This window comes from Babylonia areolata, chromosome 34 (assembly GCF_041734735.1).
Source record: "Babylonia areolata isolate BAREFJ2019XMU chromosome 34, ASM4173473v1, whole genome shotgun sequence".
Classification (NCBI taxonomy): domain Eukaryota; kingdom Metazoa; phylum Mollusca; class Gastropoda; order Neogastropoda; family Buccinidae; genus Babylonia; species Babylonia areolata.
The window spans coordinates 17973484-17997447 of NC_134909.1; the positions used below are offsets into that span (position 1 = coordinate 17973484).

A 23964-nucleotide genomic window follows, 5' to 3' on the forward strand; every position below is an offset into this window, starting at 1 on the left:
AACAGGCTGCTTATCTGGGTGGGGCCAACTGACAGCTGCCAATTGGGCGCTAATCATTCGTTTCCTGTGTCATTCTGTCCGGTTTCAGTCACACACACATATACTCACACAGGCATGTAACCTTTTATGTGAATGACCATTTTGTTCATTTACCCCCCAAGTAGACAGCCAGTGGAGTGATGGCCCAGAGGTAACGCGTCCGCCTAGGAAGCGAGAGAATCTGAGCGCGCTGGTTCGAATCACGGCTCAGCCACTGATATTTTCTCCCCCTCCACTAGACCTTGAGTGGTGGTCTGGACGCTAGTCATTCGGATGAGACGATAAACCGAGGTCCCGTGTGCAGCATGCACTTAGCGCACGTAAAAGAACCCACGGCAACAAAAGGGTTGTTCCTGGCAAAATTCTGTAGAAAAATCCACTGCGATAGGAAAAACAAATAAAACTGCAGGCAGGAAAAAATACAAAAAAAATGGGTGGCGCTGTAGTGTAGCGACGCGCTCTCCCTGGAGAGAGCAGCCCGAATTTCACATTTCACACAGAGAAATATGTTGTGATAAAAAGAAATACAAATACAAATACAACTCCATTTAGGATCTGTAACATGCGTATCAGATCTTCTGCGTGCATATACACACGAACGGGATTCAGGCACTAGCAGGTCTGCACATATGTTCTCCACCCTATACCATCCAGGCGTCGTGACCAAGATTCGAACCTGGGACCCTCAGACTGACAGTCCAATGCTCTAACCACACGGCCATTGCACCTATCATCAGGAATGTGGCTCACCTGTTGCGATAGCAGTACGCTGCGTTGCAAACAGAGCCTGCACTGCCGTGTTGAACTCGTCTGGGTTTTGCAGCATCTGCACAGTACACAGCCATGGTGTGAGCATTGACTGTGGCAGCTGTTCACTTCACATGAGGCACATACACACACACACACACACACACACAGAGCACAGAGCATCGTTCAACTGAAATGTACAGCTGAGGAACACATGCTACCATGTGAAGCACAAAACGTGTAAAATGAAAACAATGCGGAATGATGTAAACACTGAACGAGCGATCGTTTCCTAGCATTGTACATTGTACACATCCGTCCCACTGAAACACACACACACACAGATGCACAGCACCAAAAAATACATGCGTACAAACAGCAAACATATGTATTCCCATGCACATACATACAGACACACAGGCATATTACATTATCAATTTGACATTCGGCCTTTTCTCTCATCAATAGATTTTTTTTTTCCCTGAATGGGTTGTCTTTTTTACAGGCAGAATGACTTCCTGCTCTTACTGCCCTCTTCAAATTGGGGAGATTGTATTGTACTGTATTGTATTGTATTGTATTGTATTGTACTGTATTGTATTTCTCTTTCTGTCACAACAGATTTCTCTGTGTGAAATCTGGGCTGCTCTCCCCAGGGAGAGTGCATCGCTACACAACAGCGCTACCCATTTTTTTTTTGTATTTTCTCCTGCGTGCAGTTTTATTTGTTTTTTCCCATCGAAATGGATTATTCTACAGAATTTTGCCAGGAACAACCCTTTTGTTGCCGTGGGTTCTTTTACATGCGCTAAGTGCATGCTGCACATGGGACCTCAGTTTATCATCTCATCCGAACGACTAGTGTTCAGACCACCACTCAAGGTCCAGTGGAGGGGGAGAAAATACTGGCGGCTGAGCCGTGATTCGAACCAGCGCGCTCAGATTCTCTCGCTTCCTAAGAGGATGCGCTATCTCTAGGCCATCACTCCAGTGCAGTGAACTCATGACAAGGAGAAGTGCAGTGCCTGCAGGAAGCTAGCAAGGACAGCACAAGACAGGCGGCAGTGGAGGCCTCTGGTGGTGATGGCTTTGTGTGTGTGCCACAGGGCACCAAGAGAATTAAGGAAGCAAGTGAACTCTGTTATCCTTACGTCTGATTTAAAGTCAGACGTGCACACACACAAATACACATACACACTCTAACAAGAACATACAAACACACACACACATACAAACACACACACATTCAAACACAAACACACTCATACATACAAACACACACACACACAAACACAAAAACAACATACAAGCATGGCTGAAAATTAAGACATACCACTAAAAAATCTCTGTGCTTTGTAAAGTTGACACACGAAAACATATACACATAAAAAAATTTTTTAAAGTCTACCACCTCTGAGGTCTAAAAAAAAACTCAAAACACAAAACCTAACCCAAAAAACAAAAAAGATGCAGAGTTAAAAATTCAAACACACACACACACACACACACAGCCACACATACACACACAAACACAGCCACACACACACACACACACACGTATACAGCCACACACACACATACACACAGCCACACATACACACACAAATACACACACACACAAACAACTCACACAGCCACACACACACACATACTCAGCCACACACACACACACATACACAGCCACACGCACACACACACACACACACACACACACACACACACACACACACACACAGCCACACACACACACAGAGCAAACAAGAAAGTGGTTTGCAGACTCACACCCTGCACGGTCAGCAAGGGGCACTACTCACCAGGTTAGCATCCAGATGGAAGGCGGTGGGCAGGTGGCCCGAGTTGTACTGCTCCGCTGGCCGACAGTCCACCACAAAGAAACGCACACAGTCCTCAGGCTCTGTCACCTGTTGGTGGAGGGAGAGATGGAGGGGGGTGTGGGGGGTGGGGTGGGGTGTGTGGGGAAGGTTCGAACTTGTACACTGCTGTGTTTGTTTGGTTCTGGGCGTTCATTATCAGTTTGTTTCTCTTGTTAGAGTATTAACGACTTCTCTTTTACAGAGTCCATCAAATAATTTTCTGTAATTGTATTTATTTTATTGTATTGTATTGTATTTCTTTTTTTGTCACAACAGATTTCTCTGTGTGAAATTCAGGCTGCTCTCCCCAGGGAGAGTGCATCGCTACACTACAGCACCACCCCCTTTTTTTTTCTCCTGCGTGCAGTTTTATTTGTTTTTCCTATCGAAGTGGATTTTTCTACAGAATTTTGCCAGGAACAACCCTTTTGTTACCGTGGGTTCTTTTACGTGCGTTAAGTGCATGCTGCATAAGGGATCTCAATTCACCGTCTCTTCCGAATGACTAGTGTCCAGACCACCACTCAAGGTCTAGTGGAGGGGGAGAAAATATCGGCGGCTGAGCCGTGGTTCGAACCAGCGTGCTCAGATTCTCTAGCTTCCAAGGCGGACGCATTACCTCTAGACCATCCTAGGTATTCGTTTCAAATTTCACCCCCACCCCCATTTACCCGGTTTTCCACAACTTCACCATTCACCCCCCTTCCCCCCTCCTCTTCTAAACAATAATGCTCAAATGTATACATCAATACTCTTAACAAAATGTCTTCAATCACCAACATTAAACAAAAATTCCTCCTCCTAGGTAAGTTCTGGGCACCTTTTTTGTCAGAACTTACAAAACATACAATCCCGTCACCCCTCTTCCTCCCCAGACCCTTCATTGCTGACCGCCCCCCCCCCCCTCCCCCCCTCTCCCCCCCACACGCCGCCCCCCCACCCAAGTTGGCATCTCCCTCAGTGGTAACGCGTCCATCTAGGAAGCGAGAGAATATGAGCGCAATGGTTCCAATCCCACAGTCGCCAGTATTTCCTCCCCCTCCACTAAACCTTGAATGGACGCTAGTCATTCGGGTGAGATGATAAGCTGAGGTCCCGTATGCAGCATGCACGTAGCACACGTAAAAGGATCCATGGCAACAAAAGGGTTGTCCCTGGGCAAAAATTCAGCAGAAGAATCTACTTCGATAGGAAAACAAATACACTTGCAAGCGGAAAAATAAACAAACAAACAAACAACAAAGGGTGGCGCTCTCAGTGCAGCGACGCGCTCTCCCTGAGGAAAGCGGCCTGTATTTCACACTGAGGAATCTGTTTTGACAAAAGAAGTAATACTACAATACACTGCATTACAATACCTCCAACACAAATGACTCAGTCTGGCTTCATCACCGAGTGATCATTCCTGACCCGGGCCACGAGACAACCACATCACTGTGTCTATTCCCAGGACTTCCACTACCGGCCTTGGCATTGCAAGTACGACTGTGCAAAATGTGGACATGCTGTACGTGCATGTGTGTGTGTGTGTGTGTGTGTGCGTGTGTGTGTGCGTGTGTGTGTGTGTGTGTGCGCGTGCATGTGTGTGTGTATGCATGTGTGCCTGTGTGTTCGCGCGCGTGTGTGTGTGTGTGTGTGTGTTGCGTGTGTGTGAGTGTGTGTGTGTGCATGCATGCCTGCATGTGTGCATGTGTATGTGTGTGTGCGTGAAGCTGTGTGTGCATGTGTGTGAAGCTGTGTGTGTGTGCGTGCATGCATGCATGCATGTGAGCGTGAGTGTGTGTGTGTGTGCATGAATGCTTGCACGTGCATATGTGTGTGTGTGCATGCATGCGGACATACGTGTGTGCCAAAGACAGAGACAGACAGACAGAGAGAGAGAAAGACACACAGAGAGAGACAGAGACAGAGAGAATGACAGAGAGAGAGACAGACAGACAGAGCCACACAGAGAGAGAGAGAGAGAGAGAGAGAGAGAGAGGTACCATGGAGTGCTGGTTGGTCTGCACCAGCTCCTCAGCGGACACAGGTAGGCACAGCTCCAGGCCACACTTGTCCCCCTCCGGCGCCCCCCCGCCCAGCACGCTGGACCCAAACAGCAGGCAGTGGTACTCCTGCACACACCCCGCCCCGTCACTTAACCTTCACCTCTCACCTCTGACCCCGCCCAGCACGCTGGACCCAAACAGCAGGCAGTGGTACTCCTGCACGCACCCCGCCCCGTCACTTAACCTTCACCTCTGACCCCGCCCAGCACGCTGGACCCAAACAGCAGGCAGTGGTACTCCTGCACACACCCCGCCCCGTCACTTAACCTTCACCTCTCACCTCTGACCCCGCCCAGCACGCTGGACCCAAACAGCAGGCAGTGGTACTCCTGCACACACCCAGCCCCGTCACTTAACCTTCACCTCTAACCTCTGACCACTCACCCTGCCCACCAAACAGCAAGCAGTGGTACTCCTGGACACACCCCGCCCCGTCACTCAACCTTCACCTCTGACCTCTCACCCAAACAGCAGGCAGTGGTACTCTTGCACATACCCTGAACCTTCACCTCTGACCTCTCATCCAGGATCATCATATCATTATCAAAAATTATTTGATAGGTAACAATCATCACGAACACACACACACAGAATGCACATACATACTGCACTCATACACACACAATGCACACACTGAGAACACAGACACACACACAATACATACACATTCACAATGTAAACACACAGACACACACACACAGACACACACACAATGCACACACATTTACAGACACAATGCACACACACACACACATAATGCACACACAGACTGAAAACATACACACACAATATAATCATACACATTCACAATGTAAACACACACACACACATTTACAATTCACACACAAACACACTGCCCACACACACACACACACACACACACACTCACACACACACACACACACAAAGTGTTCCTTCAAATAGACTCACTTTGCCCCCCCCCCTCCCCACCCATCATTCCCCCAACAAAACAAAACAAAACAATACAAACAAAAAAACTTGCAAAGCATCGGCTCTTTTTCACCACCTTTAAACATTCCCAACCACCATCACCACAATGGACACACACACACACACACACAGCCAGCCAGCCAGCCACTGACCCTTTTGAAGGACTGGGGGGTCTTGGCTGAGAAGTGTTGGGCCAGGGAGCAGAAGTCTTCAATGTCCTCCGCCTCCAGGGCCTGGGGGAAGGCCGCGATGTGCTCTGAAAGGGATGGCAAAACACGTGTTAATATTTGTGTTGCGTTGTGTTGTGTTGTGCTGTGTTGTTGTGTTGTGCTGTGTTGTGTTGTGTTGTATTGTGCTGTGCTGTGCTGTGCCATGTTGTGCTGTGCTGTATTGTGTTGTGTCACTGTGCCATGCTGTGCTTTGCCGTGATGCACTGAATTGTTGTGTATTTTATTGCACTGCATGTCACCGTATTGTATTGTACTGCACTGCACTGCATTACATTGCATTGCACTGCACTGGGTTGTGCTGTGCTGTACTGCATTGTATTGCAACGGATTGTACTGTGCTGTATTGTACTGTGCTGTATTGGATAGTACTGTATTGTATTGTACTGCATTGTAGTTGAATTCCACTGCACTGCACTGCACTGCATTGCTCTTTTGTCACAACAGATTTCTCGGTGTGAAATCTGGACTGCCCTCCCCTGGGAGAATGCATCGTTACAGCGACAGCACCACTTTTTTCTTTCCCCCCTGCCTGCAAGTGTAGTCATTTTCTTGTTTTCCTACCAAACTATATCTTCTACAGAAATTCGCCAGGGACACCTCTTTTGTTGCTGTGGGTTAAAGCTATAACATGCGACAAGTGCATGCTACATATGGGACCTCAGTATATCGTCTCATCCGAATGACTAGCATCCAGACCACCACTCAAGGTTTACTGGAGGGGGAGAAAATACTGGCGAAGGTGGGATTCAAACCTGCGCGCTCAGATTCTCTTGCTTCCTAACTGTTACCACTAGGCCATTTGTTTGTGTGTACGCATGCACGAGATCAAATACAAATCTTCATTCATCACCAGCTGACTACACAGGGCAATATCTAAGCGTTTGATGCATTTGGTGGGTTATGGAAACAAGAGCATACCCAGCACCTACCACCCTCAAATAATTTCCTGGTTCATAGAGAATAAACCACTGTGAGCACGTTTTATGGATTTGTATTTTACAGATCAGAAATACTACATGGCACTTCTGTTCAGTCTAAATCACACACACACACACACACAAACATGCGCACACAAACACACACACACAAATACACAACACATACACAAATGAGAGACAATCAACCAATGCCCCACCCCCTCTTTAATTTTTTTTCTTCTTCATAGTCATGGGTGATAAGTATACTCCTCCCCAATTAAAAACAATTAAGAAACAAACAATTAGGGTGTCTACTTACCAATGAGTGCCTGCTTTGGCAGATCTTTGGTTTCCAGCAGTGTTTCTCTGAAAAAACAACAACACACACCATAAAATAAAATAAAACAGACATAGTCCAGGGCCTAATAGAGACAAATATCAAAAGGGATGAATGTGCTGCATACCACGTAAAAGAACCCACGGCAACAAAAGGGTTGTTCCTGGCAAAATTCTGTAGAAAAATCCACTTCGATAGGAAAAACAAATAAAACTGCACACAGGAAAAAATACAAAAAAATGGGTGGCGCTGTAGTATGGCGACGCGCTCTCCCTGGGGAGAGCAGCCCGAATTTCACACAGAGAAATCTGTTGTGATAAAAAGAAATACAGATACAAATACCAAGCTGAAGTTCAGAAACCAAAGAGGGGTGCCCTGTCCTAACACGTCCCCCCCCCTCCACCACCTGACCCCACCCCCTTCCCTCCAAAAAAGGCCCTCACATCAGAATTCTGTTTAAAGTATGGATGAAAGGTACTGCGTTGCATTCCATTGCATTGCATTTACTGTACTGTATTGTACTGTATCCTACTGTATTACTCTCTTCTGTCACAACAGGTTTCTCTGTGTCAAATTCAGGCTGCTCTCCCCAAGGAGAACGCATCTATATTTTTGGTACTTTTTTAAGCCTGCAATTTTTTTTTTCCTACATAATTTTGCCAGGGACAACCCTTTTGTTGTCGTGGGTTCCTCTACATGCGCCAGGTTCATGCTGCACACGGGACCGTGGTTTACCATCTCATCCGAAACAATCAACCAGAAACCAGACCCTAATGGACACTGTACTGGCAGATAAGAGTCTTAACCACTTCAGTGCCACGCCTTTTTTATGCTCAGTGACAACTATTTGCCAAGGGATGTTTAGGTCATGGACGGTAATCAGAAAAAAACACACACCACATACAGCATACAAACAACCAAAAGAAAGATTATATATAACCTTGACATCTTTCTGGAAGGAAAACGAACACACTATCCAATTATGACAATCTTATATATGAATTCTTCTTTTTCTTCTTCTTTTTCCATGTTCCCTAGCCACACTAGACTTTCACTCCAGTCAGGATGGCGAAGTCTGCGGTCTGCTGCAGGGACCCCGCCGGTCCCCCCAGTTTCTCCTGGAGCTCCACTGGGCTGGGCAATTAATGATTTTGAGATGGAAGAAGTCCTATGATACATGGATGGAAATTTCTGTCCTGGGAAACTAAATAGGTTAACAAAAAAAACCCCCCAAAAACCTGACATCAAACAACAACAAAAACAAACAACAAAAAAACAAAACAACAAACAATAAAACAACAAAAAAACCAACAACAATGAACAAAAAAACAAAGCAACAACAAACAACAAATCAACAACAAAAAATACAAAACAACAAACAACAAAAAACAATACAACAACAAACAGCAAAAAAAAACAACAACAAAAAACAAAACAACCAACAACAAAAAACAAAACAACAACAAACAACAAAAAAACTCCAACAATAAAACAACAAACACAAACAACAACAAAAAAACACACAAAAAAACACACAACAAAACAACAAACAACAAACAACAAAACAGCAAACAACACACAACAAAACAACAAACACAAACAACAAAAAACCAAAACAACACACAATAAAACAATACACAACAAAACAACAACAGCAAATAAAATATAAAAAAACCCCCAGAAAACCCAGAAAAACAAAAACATAACAAAACAACAACCAACAACCGTCCAAAAGAAAAGAGAGAACCCCGCGTGGCGCCTCACTTGGAGTTGACCAGCAGCACCAGGGCGAGGAAGAAGAGCAGGAAGGGGTCAGCGTGCTGCAGCAACACGTCCCACATGGTCAGACACACCCGCAGGTCACAGCACCGCGCAAACAGGCTGTTGGCCTGCACACATACACAGCTACCTGTCTACATTGCCTGTTCATCAACACACAGCTACCTGTCTACATTGCCTGTTCATCAACACACAGGTACCTGTCTACATTGCCTGTTCATCAACACACACACAGGTACCTGTCTACATTGCCTGTTCATCAACACACACACAGGTACCTGTCTACATTGCCTGTTCATCAACACACAGGTACCTGTCTACATTGCCTGTTCATCAACACACAGCTACCTGTCTACATTGCCTGTTCATCAACACAAAGCTACCTGTCCACATTGCCTGTTCATCAACACAAATCTACCTGTCTACATTACCTGTTCATCAACACAAAGCTACCTGTCCACACTGCCTATTCAACACAGAGCTACCTGTCCACATTGCCTGTTCATCAACACAAATCTACCTGTCTACATTACCTGTTCATCAACACAAAGCTACCTGTCCACACTGCCTATTCAACACAGAGCTACCTGTCTACCCTGCCTGTTCATCAACACAAAGCTACCTGTCCACATTGCCTGTTCATCAATACACAGAGCTACCTGTTTATATTACCTGTTCATCAACACACAGCTACCTGTTTATATTACCTGTTCATCAACACACACACAGCTACCTGTCTACATTGCCTGTTCATCAACACACACACAGCTACCTGTCTACATTGCTTGTTCATCAACACACACTGATACCTGTCTACACTGCCTGTTCATCAACACACACACAGCTATCTGTCTACATTGCCTGTTCATCAACACAGAGTTACCTGTCTACATTGCCTGTTCATCAACACACACAGAGCTACCTGTCTACATTGCCTGTTCATCAACACAGAGCTACCTGTCTATACTGCCTGTTCATCAACACACACACAGCTACCTGTCTACACTGCCTGTTCATCAACACAGAGCTACCTGTCTACACTGCCTGTTCATCAACACACAGATACCTGTCTACATTGCCTGTTCATCAACACACAGCTACCTGTCTACATTGCCTGTTCATCAACACACACACAGCTACCTGTCTACATTGCCTGTTCATCAACACACAGATACCTGTCTACATTGCCTGTTCATCAACACACACACAGATACCTGTCTATATTACCTGTTCATCAACACAGAGCTATCTGTCTACATTGCCTGTTCATCAACACACACACAGCTACCTGTCTACATTGCCTGTTCATCAACACAGAGCTACCTGTCTACATTGCCTGTTCATCAACACACACACAGCTATCTGTCTACATTGCCTGTTCATCAACACAGAGCTACCTGTCTACATTGCCTGTTCATCAACACACACACAGCTACCTGTCTACATTGCCTGTTCATCAACACACACAGCTACCTGTCTACATTGCCTGTTCATCAACACACAGATACCTGTCTACATTGCCTGTTCATCAACACACACACAGATACCTGTCTACATTACCTGTTCAACACAGAGCTACCTGTCTACATTGCCTGTTCATCAACACACACACAGCTACCTGTCTACATTGCCTGTTCATCAACACACAGATACCTGTCTACATTACCTGTTCATCAACACACACACAGATACCTGTCTACATTGCCTGTTCATCAACACAGAGCTACCTGTCTACATTGCCTGTTCATCAACACACACACAGCTACCTGTCTACATTGCCTGTTCATCAACACACAGATACCTGTCTACATTACCTGTTCATCAACACAGAGCTACCTGTTTATATTACCTGTTCATCAACACACACACAGCTACCTGTCTACATTGCCTGTTCATCAACACACACACAGATACCTGTCCACATTACCTGTTCATCAACACAGAGCTACCTGTTTATATTACCTGTTCATCAACACACACACAGCTACCTGTCTACATTGCCTGTTCATCAACACACAGATACCTGTCTACATTACCTGTTCATCAACACAGAGCTACCTGTTTATATTACCTGTTCATCAACACACACACAGCTACCTGTCTACATTACCTGTTCATTAACACACACACAGATACCTGTCCACATTGCCTGTTCATCAACACACACACAGATACCTGTCCACATTGCCTGTTCATCAACACAGAGCTACCTGTTTATATTACCTGTTCATCAACACACACACAGCTACCTGTCTACATTACCTGTTCATTAACACACACACAGATACCTGTCTGCATTACCTGTTCATCAACACAGAGCTACCTGTTTATATTACCTGTTCATCAACACACACACACAGAGCTACCTGTCTATATTACCTATTCATCAACACACACACACACACAGCTACCTGTCTACATTGCCTGTACACCTGCACATGCACACACACAACTACCTGTCTACATTACCTGCTCATCAGCACACCCACACACGCACAACTACCCGCATCACACCACCCCCAACACCAACACAACTACCTTTAAATTAACTGGTCAATTGGACAAACAACCAGTACCAATTCAGACAAACATGCGCTAAGTATCCATATCACTCATCATCATTCATCCATACACAGCTCATTAACCAGGATAAGCACTAAGTATCATTATCACTCATCATCATTCATCCAAACACAGCTAATTGACTGAGGACAGGCGCTAAGTATCCATATCACTCATCATCATTCATCATCCGTATACTGCTCACTGACCGAGGATAGGCGCTAAGTATCCATATCACTCATCATCATTCATCCATACACAGCTCATTAACCAGGATAGGCGCTAACTAACTATCCATATCACTCATCATCATTCATCCATACACAGCTTACTGACCGAAAATAGGCGCTAATTAAGTATCCATATCACTCATCAACATTCATCCATACATAGCTCCTGTGGAAAGGTGCAGGGGAGAGCACTGCGCTAACTGAACATCCATATCACTCATCATCATTCATCTATACAGAGCAAACTGACTGAAGACAGGCGCTAAGTATCCATATCACTCATCATCATTCACTCATCCACAGCTCCTGTTGAAAGGCGCAGGGGAGAGCACCGCGCTAAGCATCCATATCACTCATCATCATTCATCCATACACAGCAAACTGACTGAAGACAGGCGCTAAGTATCCATATCACTCATCAACATTCATCCATCCACAGCTCCTGTGGAAAGGTGCAGGGGAGAGCACCGCGCTAAGTATCCATATCACTCATCATCATTCATCCATACACAGCAAACTGACTGAAGACAGGCGCTAAGTATCCATACCACTCATCATCATTCACTCATCCACAGCTCCTGTGGAAAAGCGCAGGGGAGAGCACCGCGCTAAGTATCCATATCACTCATCATCATTCATCCATACACAGCAAACTGACTGAAGACAGGCGCTAAGTATCCATACCACTCATCATCATTCACTTATCCACAGCTCCTGTCGAAAGGCGCAGGGGAGAGCACCGCGCTAACTAAACATCCATATCACTCATCATCATTCATCCATACACAACTCCTGTGGAAGGGCGTGGGGAGGGAGGGGAGAGGGTGTGTGTGTGGGGGGGGGGGAAGGGTGCAGAGGGGGTGGGGGGGGGGGAGAGAGCACTGACCCAGGTGGTGAGGTAGGTGTCAGGTGTGATTCTGCGGGTGTCCAGGTAGGAGCACAGCTCAGGGTCGTGGTACTGCAGCAGCAGGCGGAACAGGTGGAACGGCTTGCCATTTTTCTGCAACTCTCTGAGAGAAAAAAACACACTGACTATGTACTGTATTGTATTGTACTGTATTGTATTGTATTGTACTGTACTTTATCGTATTACTCTTTTTGTCACAACAGATTTCTCTGTGTGAAATTCAGGCTGCTCTCCTCAGGGAGAGCATGCCGCTACACTGACAGCGCCACCCATTCTCGGTAGTTTCTTCTGCCTGCAATTCTATTTGCTTTCCTGTCGAAGTGGATTTTTTTAATATTTTTTTAATTTTTTTTTTTTACAGAATTTTGCCAGAGACTGTTGTCGTGGGTTCTTTTACGTGCGCTAAATGCATGCTGTACACTGTACCTTAGTTTCTCGTCTAGTCTGAATGACTAGCGTCCAGACCACCACTCAAGGTCTAGTGGAGGGGGGGAAAAGACTGGAGACTATGAGATTCGAAGTGCTCTCAGATTCTCTGGCTTCCTAGGCAGACATGTCACCTCCAGACTAACGCTTAACATATACTTAACATATACCTATATGATGATGAATAGAGTGAAGTCATGCTGCAACTAATGAAAGAAAAACGCACCAGTTTACTGATTATATCTATGTGTTGATGAAAAGTCTCAAGGCCTGGCTAAGCGCGCTGGGTTACTCTGCTGGTCAGGCATCTGTTTGGCAGATGTGGTGTAGCGTATATGGATTTGTCCGAATGCAGTGATGCCTCCTCGAGCTACTGACACTGATACTGATGAATAGTGTGAAATTACTGCCCTTAGTCATGCTGCAATTCTCTGAAAGAAAAAAACCAACATCGCCAGTTTACCAATTATATCTATGTGATGATGAATAGTGAAAAAACAATGCCCTAAGTCATGCTGCAACTCTCTGAAAGAAAAGCACACCAGTTTACTAATCATATCTATGCGATGAATGCTGTGAAAATACTGTCCTAAGTCACGCTGAAGCTCTCTGAAAGCTAACACATCAGTTTGCTAATCAAATTTACGCGCTGAACGCATGTGGAAACATAAACGTAAGTCATGGAACATGATATCTTAGGCTAGACTGACTGCAATTCCTTCCTGAAACAGTGTGGTGTGACTGCAGCCAAACTATCAACTCATTACAATGAAATCATAAATGCTCAGATTGTTATTTTTCTCATTTTTCCTTGCAGATATGCACTCTTTTCTCTTTTTTTCTTTCTCCATTTTTGAGCTTTTAGGTATGTTTTTCATATCATATCTAAAATCAGTCGAGCAAACTAATGATATCCTTGAATTTTTTTCTCTGACACACTTTTCCTAACTCCTGCATTAGACTCCAGTCCCATGGTTTTTCTAACCTTTGCACAGTACCGTCTTTGTTTCTGGAAATCTTCACCACAAATCATCACACACTGTTCTGCTATTTAAATCTTTCTATTATAGTGTTAAAATCATATTCATTTCAACAATACTTTACAATAACTTAAAATGACACAAACAGACAAACAAACAAAACCTACATGTTAAATAATGATAAATAAATGATAATACAAACTTTTGAATGAAGCAATGCCCAGTACAAATGCTGCTCAAAGCACCTAACCCTAACATGCACCAGTTGACAGCAAACATGACATAGAAACACCAAACAACTCTCTGTCAACAAAAACATCCAACGAATTCACACACATACAAATCAGTACACACACAAAAAAATACAACTGCACTTTTCCAAAACCCATCAAACAATAAAAAGGTCAAGTAAATGATGCCTGGGTCAGAATGAAATACGTTTCATAATGAAAACAACACATGCAAACACACACAAACACAAACGTGCCTAAACAATCTACACACGCATACACACACACAACACACACAAACTCCACACACAAACTCCACACACACACACACAACCACATAAACACACACAAACTCCACACACACACACACACACACACACACATTGTGCGAGCATAAGACGGTTACTTCCAAAAGATGCAGTTGATGACTTTTCTTCCAATATTTCATTAGCCACTGAAAAGATTTTGAATGATTATTCATTGCTTAGAATGTTTTCAGAAATTTTAAACTCCAGTCCAGTTGGTATCCTCCTTTGATGTATCATATTTAATACTGTTATTTATATTTACATTGTTGTAGGTTAATACTTGTTGATATGCATATACATATTCTCCTTCCCATGACAACTCATTCAATACACACCACAACCTCTTTGGACTTTTTCTTATACTTTTCCTCTGATACATAACATGAACTTTTTTTCTTTTTTTTTTTCCTTTTTTCTTTTTTTTTATACTAATATTCACATGCATTCCCTTTCCTTTATACACTATTTTACTCCTTTCCGTCTAAAAACACTTATAGTGAATAGACGTTAAACTGAAGAAAACACACACAAACTGTTCACCTGGGGACGTATTTGTTGATGAGGGCGTAGAAGCAGTTGTAGAGCTCAGAGGCCGACATTTTGACGGACAGCAAGGGCTGCAGGATGTCCATCCAGCCATTGGTGGAGGAGTACTGCTCTCCGCGCGACTTGCAGTAGAAGGTAACAATGGTCTCCAGGTCGCTGACCACAGACACCTTGTCCTCCTCCTCGTTGCCCAGCTTGTCTGTGCACACACACACACACACACAGCACATAGCATTGTGAGGCCTCTACAGGGTTCTGAATTACAGAGAACAGGGTCAACTCACAAACACATAGCATTGTGAGGCCCCTACAGGGTTCTGTGTTGATAATACTATTACAGATAACAGGGTCAACTCACACACACAACATTGTGAGGCCTCAACAAAGTTCTGTATTATAGAGAACAGGATCAACTCACACACACACACAACACAGCATTGTGAGGCCTCTACAGGGTTCTGTATTATAGAGAACAGGGTCAACTCACACACACACAACACAGCATTGTGAGGCCTCTACAGGGTTCTGTATTATAGAGAACAGGGTCAACTCACACACACACAACACAGCATTGTGAGGCCTCAACAAGGTTCTGTATTATAGAGAACTGGGTCAACTCACACACACACAACACAGCATTGTGGGGCCTCTACAAGGTTCTGTATTAAAGACAACAGGATCAACTCACACACACCACATAACATGGTAAGGCCTCAACAAGGTTCTGTATTATAGAGAACAGGATCAACTCACACACACACAACATAGCATTGTGAGGCCTCAACAAGGTTCTGTATTATAGAGAACAGGATCAACTCACACACACCACACAGCATTGTGAGGCCTCAACAAGGTTCTGAATCACAGAAAACAGGGTCAACTCACACAACATTTTGAGACCTCTGCAATGTTCTGTATCACAGAGAACAGGGTCAATTCACACACACACATACACACACACACACACACACAAAACATAGCAATGCCAGGCCTCAACAAGGCTCTGTAGAAATGCTCTGTACGATAAATAACAGGATCAACACACACACACACACACACACACACACACACACACACAAAACATAGCAACGCCAGGCCTCAACAAGGCTCTGTAGAAATGCTCTGTACGATAAATAACGGGATCAACACACACACACACAAACATACACACACACAACACAGCAATGCCAGGCCTCAACAAGGCTCTGTAGAAATGCTCTGTACGATAAATAACGGGATCAACACACACACACACACACAACACACACGCATACACACACACAACACAGCAATGCCAGGCCTCAACAAGGCTCTGTAGAAATGCTCTGTACGATAAATAACAGGATCAACACACACACACACACACACACACACAAACACAAACACAGCAATGCCAGGCCTCAACAAGGCTCTGTAGAAATGCTCTGTACGATAAATAACAGGATCAACACACACACACACACACACACACACACACACACACACACACACAACACAGCAATGCCAGGCCTCAACAAGGCTCTGTAGAAATGCTCTGTACAATAAATAACAGGATCCACACACACACACACACACACACACAACACAGCAATGCCAGGCCTCAACAAGGCTATGTAGAAATGCTCTGTATGATAAATAACAGAATCAACACACACACACACACACACACACACACACACACACACACAGAGCAATGCCAGGCCTCAACCAGGTTCTGTAGAAATGTTATGTATGATAAATAACAGGATCAACACACACACACACACACATACACACACACAACACAGCAATGCCAGGCCTCAACAAGGCTCTGTAGAAATGCTCTGTACGATAAATAACAGGATCAACACACACACACACACACACACACACACACACACACACACACACACACAACACAGCAATGCCAGGCCTCAACAAGGCTCTGTAGAAATGCTCTGTACAATAAATAACAGGATCCACACACACACACACACACAAACACAGCAATGCCAGGCCTCAACAAGGCTATGTAGAAATGCTCTGTATGATAAATAACAGAATCAACACACACACACACACACACACACAGAGCAATGCCAGGCCTCAACCAGGTTCTGTAGAAATGTTATGTATGATAAATAACAGGATCAACACACACACACACACACATACACACACACACACACAACACAGCAATGCCAGGCCTCAACAAGGCTCTGTAGAAATGCTCTGTACAATAAATAACAGGATCAACACACACACACACACACACACACACACACACACACACACACACAACACAGCAATGTCAAGCCTCAACAAGGCTCTGGAAATGCTCTGTGCGATAAATAACAGGATCAACACACACACACACACACACAAGCACACAACACAGCAACGCCAGGCCTCAACAAGGCTCTGTAGAAATGCTCTGTATGGTATATAACAGCATCAACAAGGGGCTGTCTGAAAACAAAACAAAACATGTCCACTTGTTTATCTCATTACCCTGCTAAAATAACATTGTATTTTGTTTTATTTCACTCATATCAGAGACAGACAACAATTACACCACGGCCAACAGCAAAGTTAGAACTGTATGACCAATGGTTTCTCCACTGCAATGGGACGTCATTTACAGCTTGGTCTTTCGTGAACCACTATAACTCTCAAACCAGGAGGCAAGACTGCATGCTAGCTGGCCTCTAAGGACCATCCCCAACGCTGACTGTCCTAAAGCCCTCTTGGTTCAGAGAGTGAGGATGTAACTTGACGAAAAATGACCTTCACCCATTTGCCTAACCCCCCCTCCAAAACATATACATGTATTGATATCTTTTTAAGAAATACATGAAAAAAAAATGGGGAGACAATAAGAGATAATGTTGACACTGATGACAAACATGCAAACACACGCACACATACAAATATATATATATTTTAAAAAAAATCATAAACAAAATAAAATATGGTTACACTTATAATACAGTCAGCAACAAAGGTATATGAACATAATGGAGCCTTAAAATATACACACACATAATGTCAACAAAAAGAAAACATGATAAAACTTGGTTATATAGTGCAGCCACCAATAAAGGTTTATGAACATGATGAATGCGATACTTTCCTCTCAACTGTTTTTGAAAAGAAAATAACACCCATAGGTACAGTACAATCACTACGCAGAAAATTGGACACATCCATGCATGCGCTTGCGACCGTCCGCACACTCACCCACAAGGGCAGCACAATCGTCCCTCAGCAAAGCCTGCTCGTTCATGTCGTACAAACCGTCGAACGAGGACAGGACATTCTTTCCTTGAACCCCAAGGCATATCTGATAAAAAAAAAGGAAAAAAAAGAAGAAATAAATAAATTAGTAAAGTAAGTGAGTGACACAATAAAGACAGAGTACCAAACTTGCTTCAGACAGATGTGCAGTAAAATCAAGGATGTGAGAGTGACTGAATCAAGAAAGCATACTGTAGCTGAGTGGGGAACAGGAGTGGGATGGGGGTGGGGGTGCAGGTAGGGGGGAGGAGGTGGGGGTGGCTGCGAAAGCCCCTGGCGTGATGGAAAGGTGGCATCTCACTGAGGGGAATGGGCGGAGGGGGTGTGTGTGGGGCACGGGGGGCGTGGGGGGGACGTGTAAAGCCCCCCCTAAAACTGACCAAAAAATGTTAAAACCCACCAACAGCTACAGGAATTACTAATGTTTCATTGTTCTGCAGGGGTCAGTATTTCACTTTAAAAAAAAAAATTTAAATACCACATAAACACGCAAAGGAAAGAAAGGTGTTTCCTACATCTACTATAAACTTAAAATCTGATGAGAAACAAAACATATTTTCTGCTCATAATGGAGATGAATCTTGGGCACTTCAGCTATAAATCCCAGATCCAAAAAACATACACTAACTGCAGCCTTCAAATGTATGACTGCATCATTGGCTGAAGTTATTCATGCGTTTCCACATTGCTCTCACATCCCTGTAATTGTAAAATGAATAAATAAATAAAGACAGAAACCAGTGAATCTAACAACAATTAATATCAGAAAACTGATAAACTGTAAATGGTTTCAGAAATGGACAATTAAAATAGAGAGAGGGGGGGGGGGGGGAGGGAGTGAGAGAGAGAGAGAGAGAGAATGTTTGTGATCCATATGAAACAGTAAATAAACAAGTTTAATTTTCACACAAAAAAACTGATCATGCATATATTCTCCTCACACACACACACACACACACACACACACACACACAAACATTGTGACAGACTATGAAAAAACCCCAACTCAAACAAAACAGCTACAACCATTCCTAAACACAAAAATACATCAAAGGACCATAAAGAAACATTGTCAAAAGCACGAAACAGGTCATGGATTGTTTTGCTTTGCATGTGACAAAGCATTCTTAACCATTGTTTGTGCACTTAGATGCACATCCATAAAATAAAAAAAGCAATAAAGCAATTTAAAAAAACAACAAAAAAAACAAAAAACCAGAGACAAGCCAACTGAATTAGCATAAAGATAGCTTCAGAAGCCTGTAATGGAAGTCAGGGCAAAAACTACCCCCTCCGACCCCCACCCCCCAAATACCCAACAAACCCTAGTTTGGTGTTGTGTTTGGTTGTGTAACCTGTAGAGAAATGCAGAAAGGTATGTGGCAAAAAGTGTAAGAAAAGTACCAGGGGTAGACATGGTTTTCCTTAGCACTGAAAGCCAGGGAGTCTCTGGGGGCTGCCGAGTTCTTTCACAAAGAAAGACGATAGTGGAAACTTAAAGTTTTGTAACCAGAAGTGATACATCTAGTCTGAATACTCCACCATTAGTGAATCACACGTGCACACTCACACATGTACGCACATATACATACACATACAAAAGGCTTACATATGTACACATACACAAACCTGACAGTAAAATCAACATAAAGTGGGCTCAGTGATGACAGTGTGACATTGCAGGCTATCTTTGTGCAACCTCTTTTAGCTTTTAACCTAATGTTGTTCTTAATTGTAGAAATACAAGGAAAAGAAAACTCAAATCAGTGATAAGATGTAACAGAAAAATATCAAAACCAATGCTGATGTGCCTATTGTTTTAGTGTGCACGCGCGAGCATGTGTGTGTGTGTGTGTGTGTGTGTGTGTGTATGTGTGTGTGTGTATCTGTATGTACAAATGCAGCGCATTATGAGCATGTGTACTCAATCATAATACCTCTTCCCCCCCTCCCCTCCCCCCCGATAGTCTGTCTCCTTACTTAAAAAAAAGAAAAGAACCAAGTTTCAGTTGCTTTTCATAGTTTCTGACAAACGCCGCCTTATAACACATACCAAACTCCTAATGAACTGCATGCCTAAACTCCCACTGACAAAGATGAACAACAAACTCTCACCTGCCACACTTCCGCTCGCAGATGCGCAGGCACTGGTCTCCCTTTGCAGATGTTCCGAAGTCGACCAAAGTCGCAGTCTTCCACAAGTGCCGTCTCCAGTTCTGATATCCTGAAAAAGGCATCCCCAATTATAACCCAGCTTACAACAGCTCCTTTACTCTGGCCTGTCTCTCCATCTTTCTCTGGTGTAAAGAAAGTTACAGTTTCTGTTTCTCAAGGAGGCATCACTGTGTCCAGACAAATCCATATACGCTACACCACATCTGCTAAGCAGACACCCGACCAGCAGTGTAACCCAACGCGCTTATTTAGGCTTTGAGTGTGAGCATATTTTATTTATATATATATATATATATATATATATATGTTTTATCATCAGTATGTGAGGTCAAAGGTTTCTTGCTACCTCTTCTTTCTTTTTGTTTTGTTTTGTTGTGTTAACATTTTCTGTGCCTAAAAGATGTCAGCTGACGCCCCACACAAAATCTTGCCATAGTGCTTATAAGACATCAACTGGCATCCTGCATATATATGTCTTATGTCTACTTTTCGTATGCTATTTTATGCCTATTGAGTATTACGTTCATATCTTTTAACTGGTTTTGTATTGCACATGCATGGCTGTGATGATGTATGTATGATTTACTCTGAGTTACCTTTTAAAGGTTTCTGTTCTGTTGTTGTTGTCTTCTGTGATTATTCATTGCACACATGGGTTGCCATCAAAACATTTTTTTGTCTTTTATGTCATACATGTTGAATGACTGTGACTTCCGTGTATTGTTTATGGGTTTGTTTTTTTTAGACCACAAATGAGTTTCTCTTGTTGAGATAATAATGTATTCTGTAATCTGTAATCTGTCATCAAGACCTTCCTGCTTTGAATGGGAAAACTCTTAGAGTCTTAGCTGTCAAAAAAGCTTGACTTCTCAGCAACCTGGAGTGACTCATCAAGGGCCTTCCTGCTTTGAATGGGGAAGCTCTTACAGTCAAAAAGCTTGACTGCTCAGTTTCTGACAACATGATTGACTTTTTTATGTTGAGGAGGAGGAATTTTGTTTAATGTCCTGTCACACATATCGGTGATTGAAGACATTTTGTTAAAGTATTTATGAATACATCTGAGTATTATCGGTTAGAAGGGGTGGGAGATGTGGATGAATGGAGGGTTGGGGGAAACTGGGCAAATGAGGGTAAAAATGTGGGTGAAATTTGGAAGAAAAACAAAACAAACAAACAAAAAAAAACCCCTCTAAATACAGTTACAGGAAATTACTTAAAGGACTTCGTAAAAGAGAAGTCGTTAAACTGACAAGCGAAACAACTGATAATGAATGCAAAAAGTCAAAAACATCAACGTTCTCAGTTAAAAAGTCAAAAACATCAACGTTCTTATGTTGAGTGAACCTAAGTTTGTCATTGTTGGAACAGTTATTCACTTACATATAGATCTACAAGAGTTGTGATTTGTTATCATAAACTTACAACCTGTTTAATTTTCTTTTACAGGTATAACTGAAAACAAGCATGCTACTTCTAGCTGTATTTTATTTGTATTCTTTTTGGATAACATGACTCCATAGTTACATAATAATAATGGATACTTATATAGCACACTATCCAGAAATCTGCTCTAGGTGCTTTACAAAAACGCTTTTGATAACATAAAACATTATATCTATGTTACATACACACACCAAAATGTGACCACACACACACACACACACACACACACACACACACGCACGCACGCACGCACGCACCCACACACACACACACTGCATACATACATATTAACATGCATGTGTATCTAACAGCTACCCTAACACATACGCACACACAGGCAGGCACAAACTTACATAAACACACGCACACACGATACACATTCATATACATGCATGTAGTTGTGGACCTGCCACAAGTGAACTTATTGCTGAGGGAAAAGGTGAGTTTTGAGACGAGATTTAAAAGATGCGAGGGAATCAGAATGACGGAGGTTATCAGGGAGCTTGTTCCACGTCTTTGGCGATTGAAAAGAAGACGATCTGTGTCCATAGGTCTTACTTCTGACATGAGGTATCCTGAGAAGTCGAGTATCAGAAGAACGGAGCTGGCGAGACGGGGTATAGATATGGATGAGTTCAGAAAGATACTTTGGGCCAGATCCGTTGACTGCGGAAAAGGTCAGAGTGGATAGCTTATAGTCTATTCGATCAGAAACAGGCAACCAGTGGAGAGACTGAAGGAGAGGAGAAACATGGTCAAATTTAGAAGCTCTGCAAATGAGTCTGGCAGCGTTATTCTGATTTCGTTGGAGTCTGTCTAACAGGTATTTGGGAAGGCCGGCCAAAAGAGAGTTGCAGTAATACAATCTTGAGAGAACCAGAGAGCATACAAGTGTCTTGGTTGCATCAGTTGAGAGATAGTGGCGGATAGAGCTGATTCTACGCAGTTCCAAATAGGCAACTTTACAGATATTCGAAATGTGCTGTTGGAAGGAAAGAGACTGGTCCAGGATTACACCAAGACTGCGAACAGAGGGAGAAAGTGAAACAGGTGTGCTATTGATCAGAACAGAGTCATACAATCCAAATAATCGGAGGGGAAGCCTAGATTCAGAATCCACATTCATTTTCCTTCACAAAAATGTTCACTTTCTTTCTCAGTTTCTGTGTTAAAATTTCTATAAACTCATGTTCCCAAATCCTCAAAATTCCCTGTGTGGTAATTTTATATATTTTTTTTTATAAACTTATATTACCAAATCCTCAAAATTCCCTGGCAAGAGGAGATCACTTCCTTTTTTAGTGCAAAATCCTCTTGCACTGAATGGGCAAACTTCCTATTACCTTTCATTTTTCTTTAAACAAAAACAACCCCCCCAAAAAAAACAAAAAAACAAAAACAAAACCCATCTAGACTACATTCCATCCAGATTGGATTTTTGCTTTTAATTGAACTGGAACTGCCACAGTCCAAAGTAATGATGTGCCATTAACGCCAGTATCAGCTCAATGTCCTCACTCATCACTGATAACTTAGGTCTTTTAAAAAACTCTACTGTAGATGGTAACTGCAATCAGATACAACTGCTGTAATGTACTATCTCTTAAAGTACATGTCTAGAAACAAGGGAGATGTGTTCAGATATGTACAGCCGTGGCATAAAACTGATAGCGTTTTTGGCTTTTTTCCTCAACTTTTATCAAATTTCTTAAGTAAAAATCTAAGTAAAAAATAGAAAAAGAAAGAAAGGTTGTTTCAACCAGGTCACCAAGACCTGATAAAGACAATATGTTATCTGCTTTTGTCAAGCAGTACACATCCCAACAAGGATGTGGATCAGAACCAGGAAGAATAACAAGGTAATGTGGGTCAAGAAAGAAGACATGACACTTAGTCATTACTGACAGTGATAACACTCATTCAGTCATACTCACTGCCATACCTGTCATATCCCAT

At 43.0% G+C, this 23964-nt stretch overlaps 1 protein-coding gene across 1 annotated transcript in view; it reads right to left on the bottom strand.

Moving 5' to 3' along the window:
• The window catches only part of LOC143277403 (TBC1 domain family member 23-like), a 41726-nt gene that overhangs the window by 15237 nt on the left and 2525 nt on the right, over window positions 1-23964 (bottom strand). The window contains exons 2-11 of the mRNA XM_076582196.1: window positions 20503-20611; window positions 18331-18433; window positions 15106-15310; window positions 12601-12724; window positions 8908-9032; window positions 7126-7172; window positions 5812-5915; window positions 4646-4774; window positions 2601-2708; window positions 790-865 (exon numbers count right to left, since the gene is read on the bottom strand). Coding sequence (XP_076438311.1) covers window positions 790-865; window positions 2601-2708; window positions 4646-4774; window positions 5812-5915; window positions 7126-7172; window positions 8908-9032; window positions 12601-12724; window positions 15106-15310; window positions 18331-18433; window positions 20503-20611 — 1130 coding nt within the window. The remainder of the gene's footprint in view (window positions 1-789; window positions 866-2600; window positions 2709-4645; window positions 4775-5811; window positions 5916-7125; window positions 7173-8907; window positions 9033-12600; window positions 12725-15105; window positions 15311-18330; window positions 18434-20502; window positions 20612-23964) is intronic.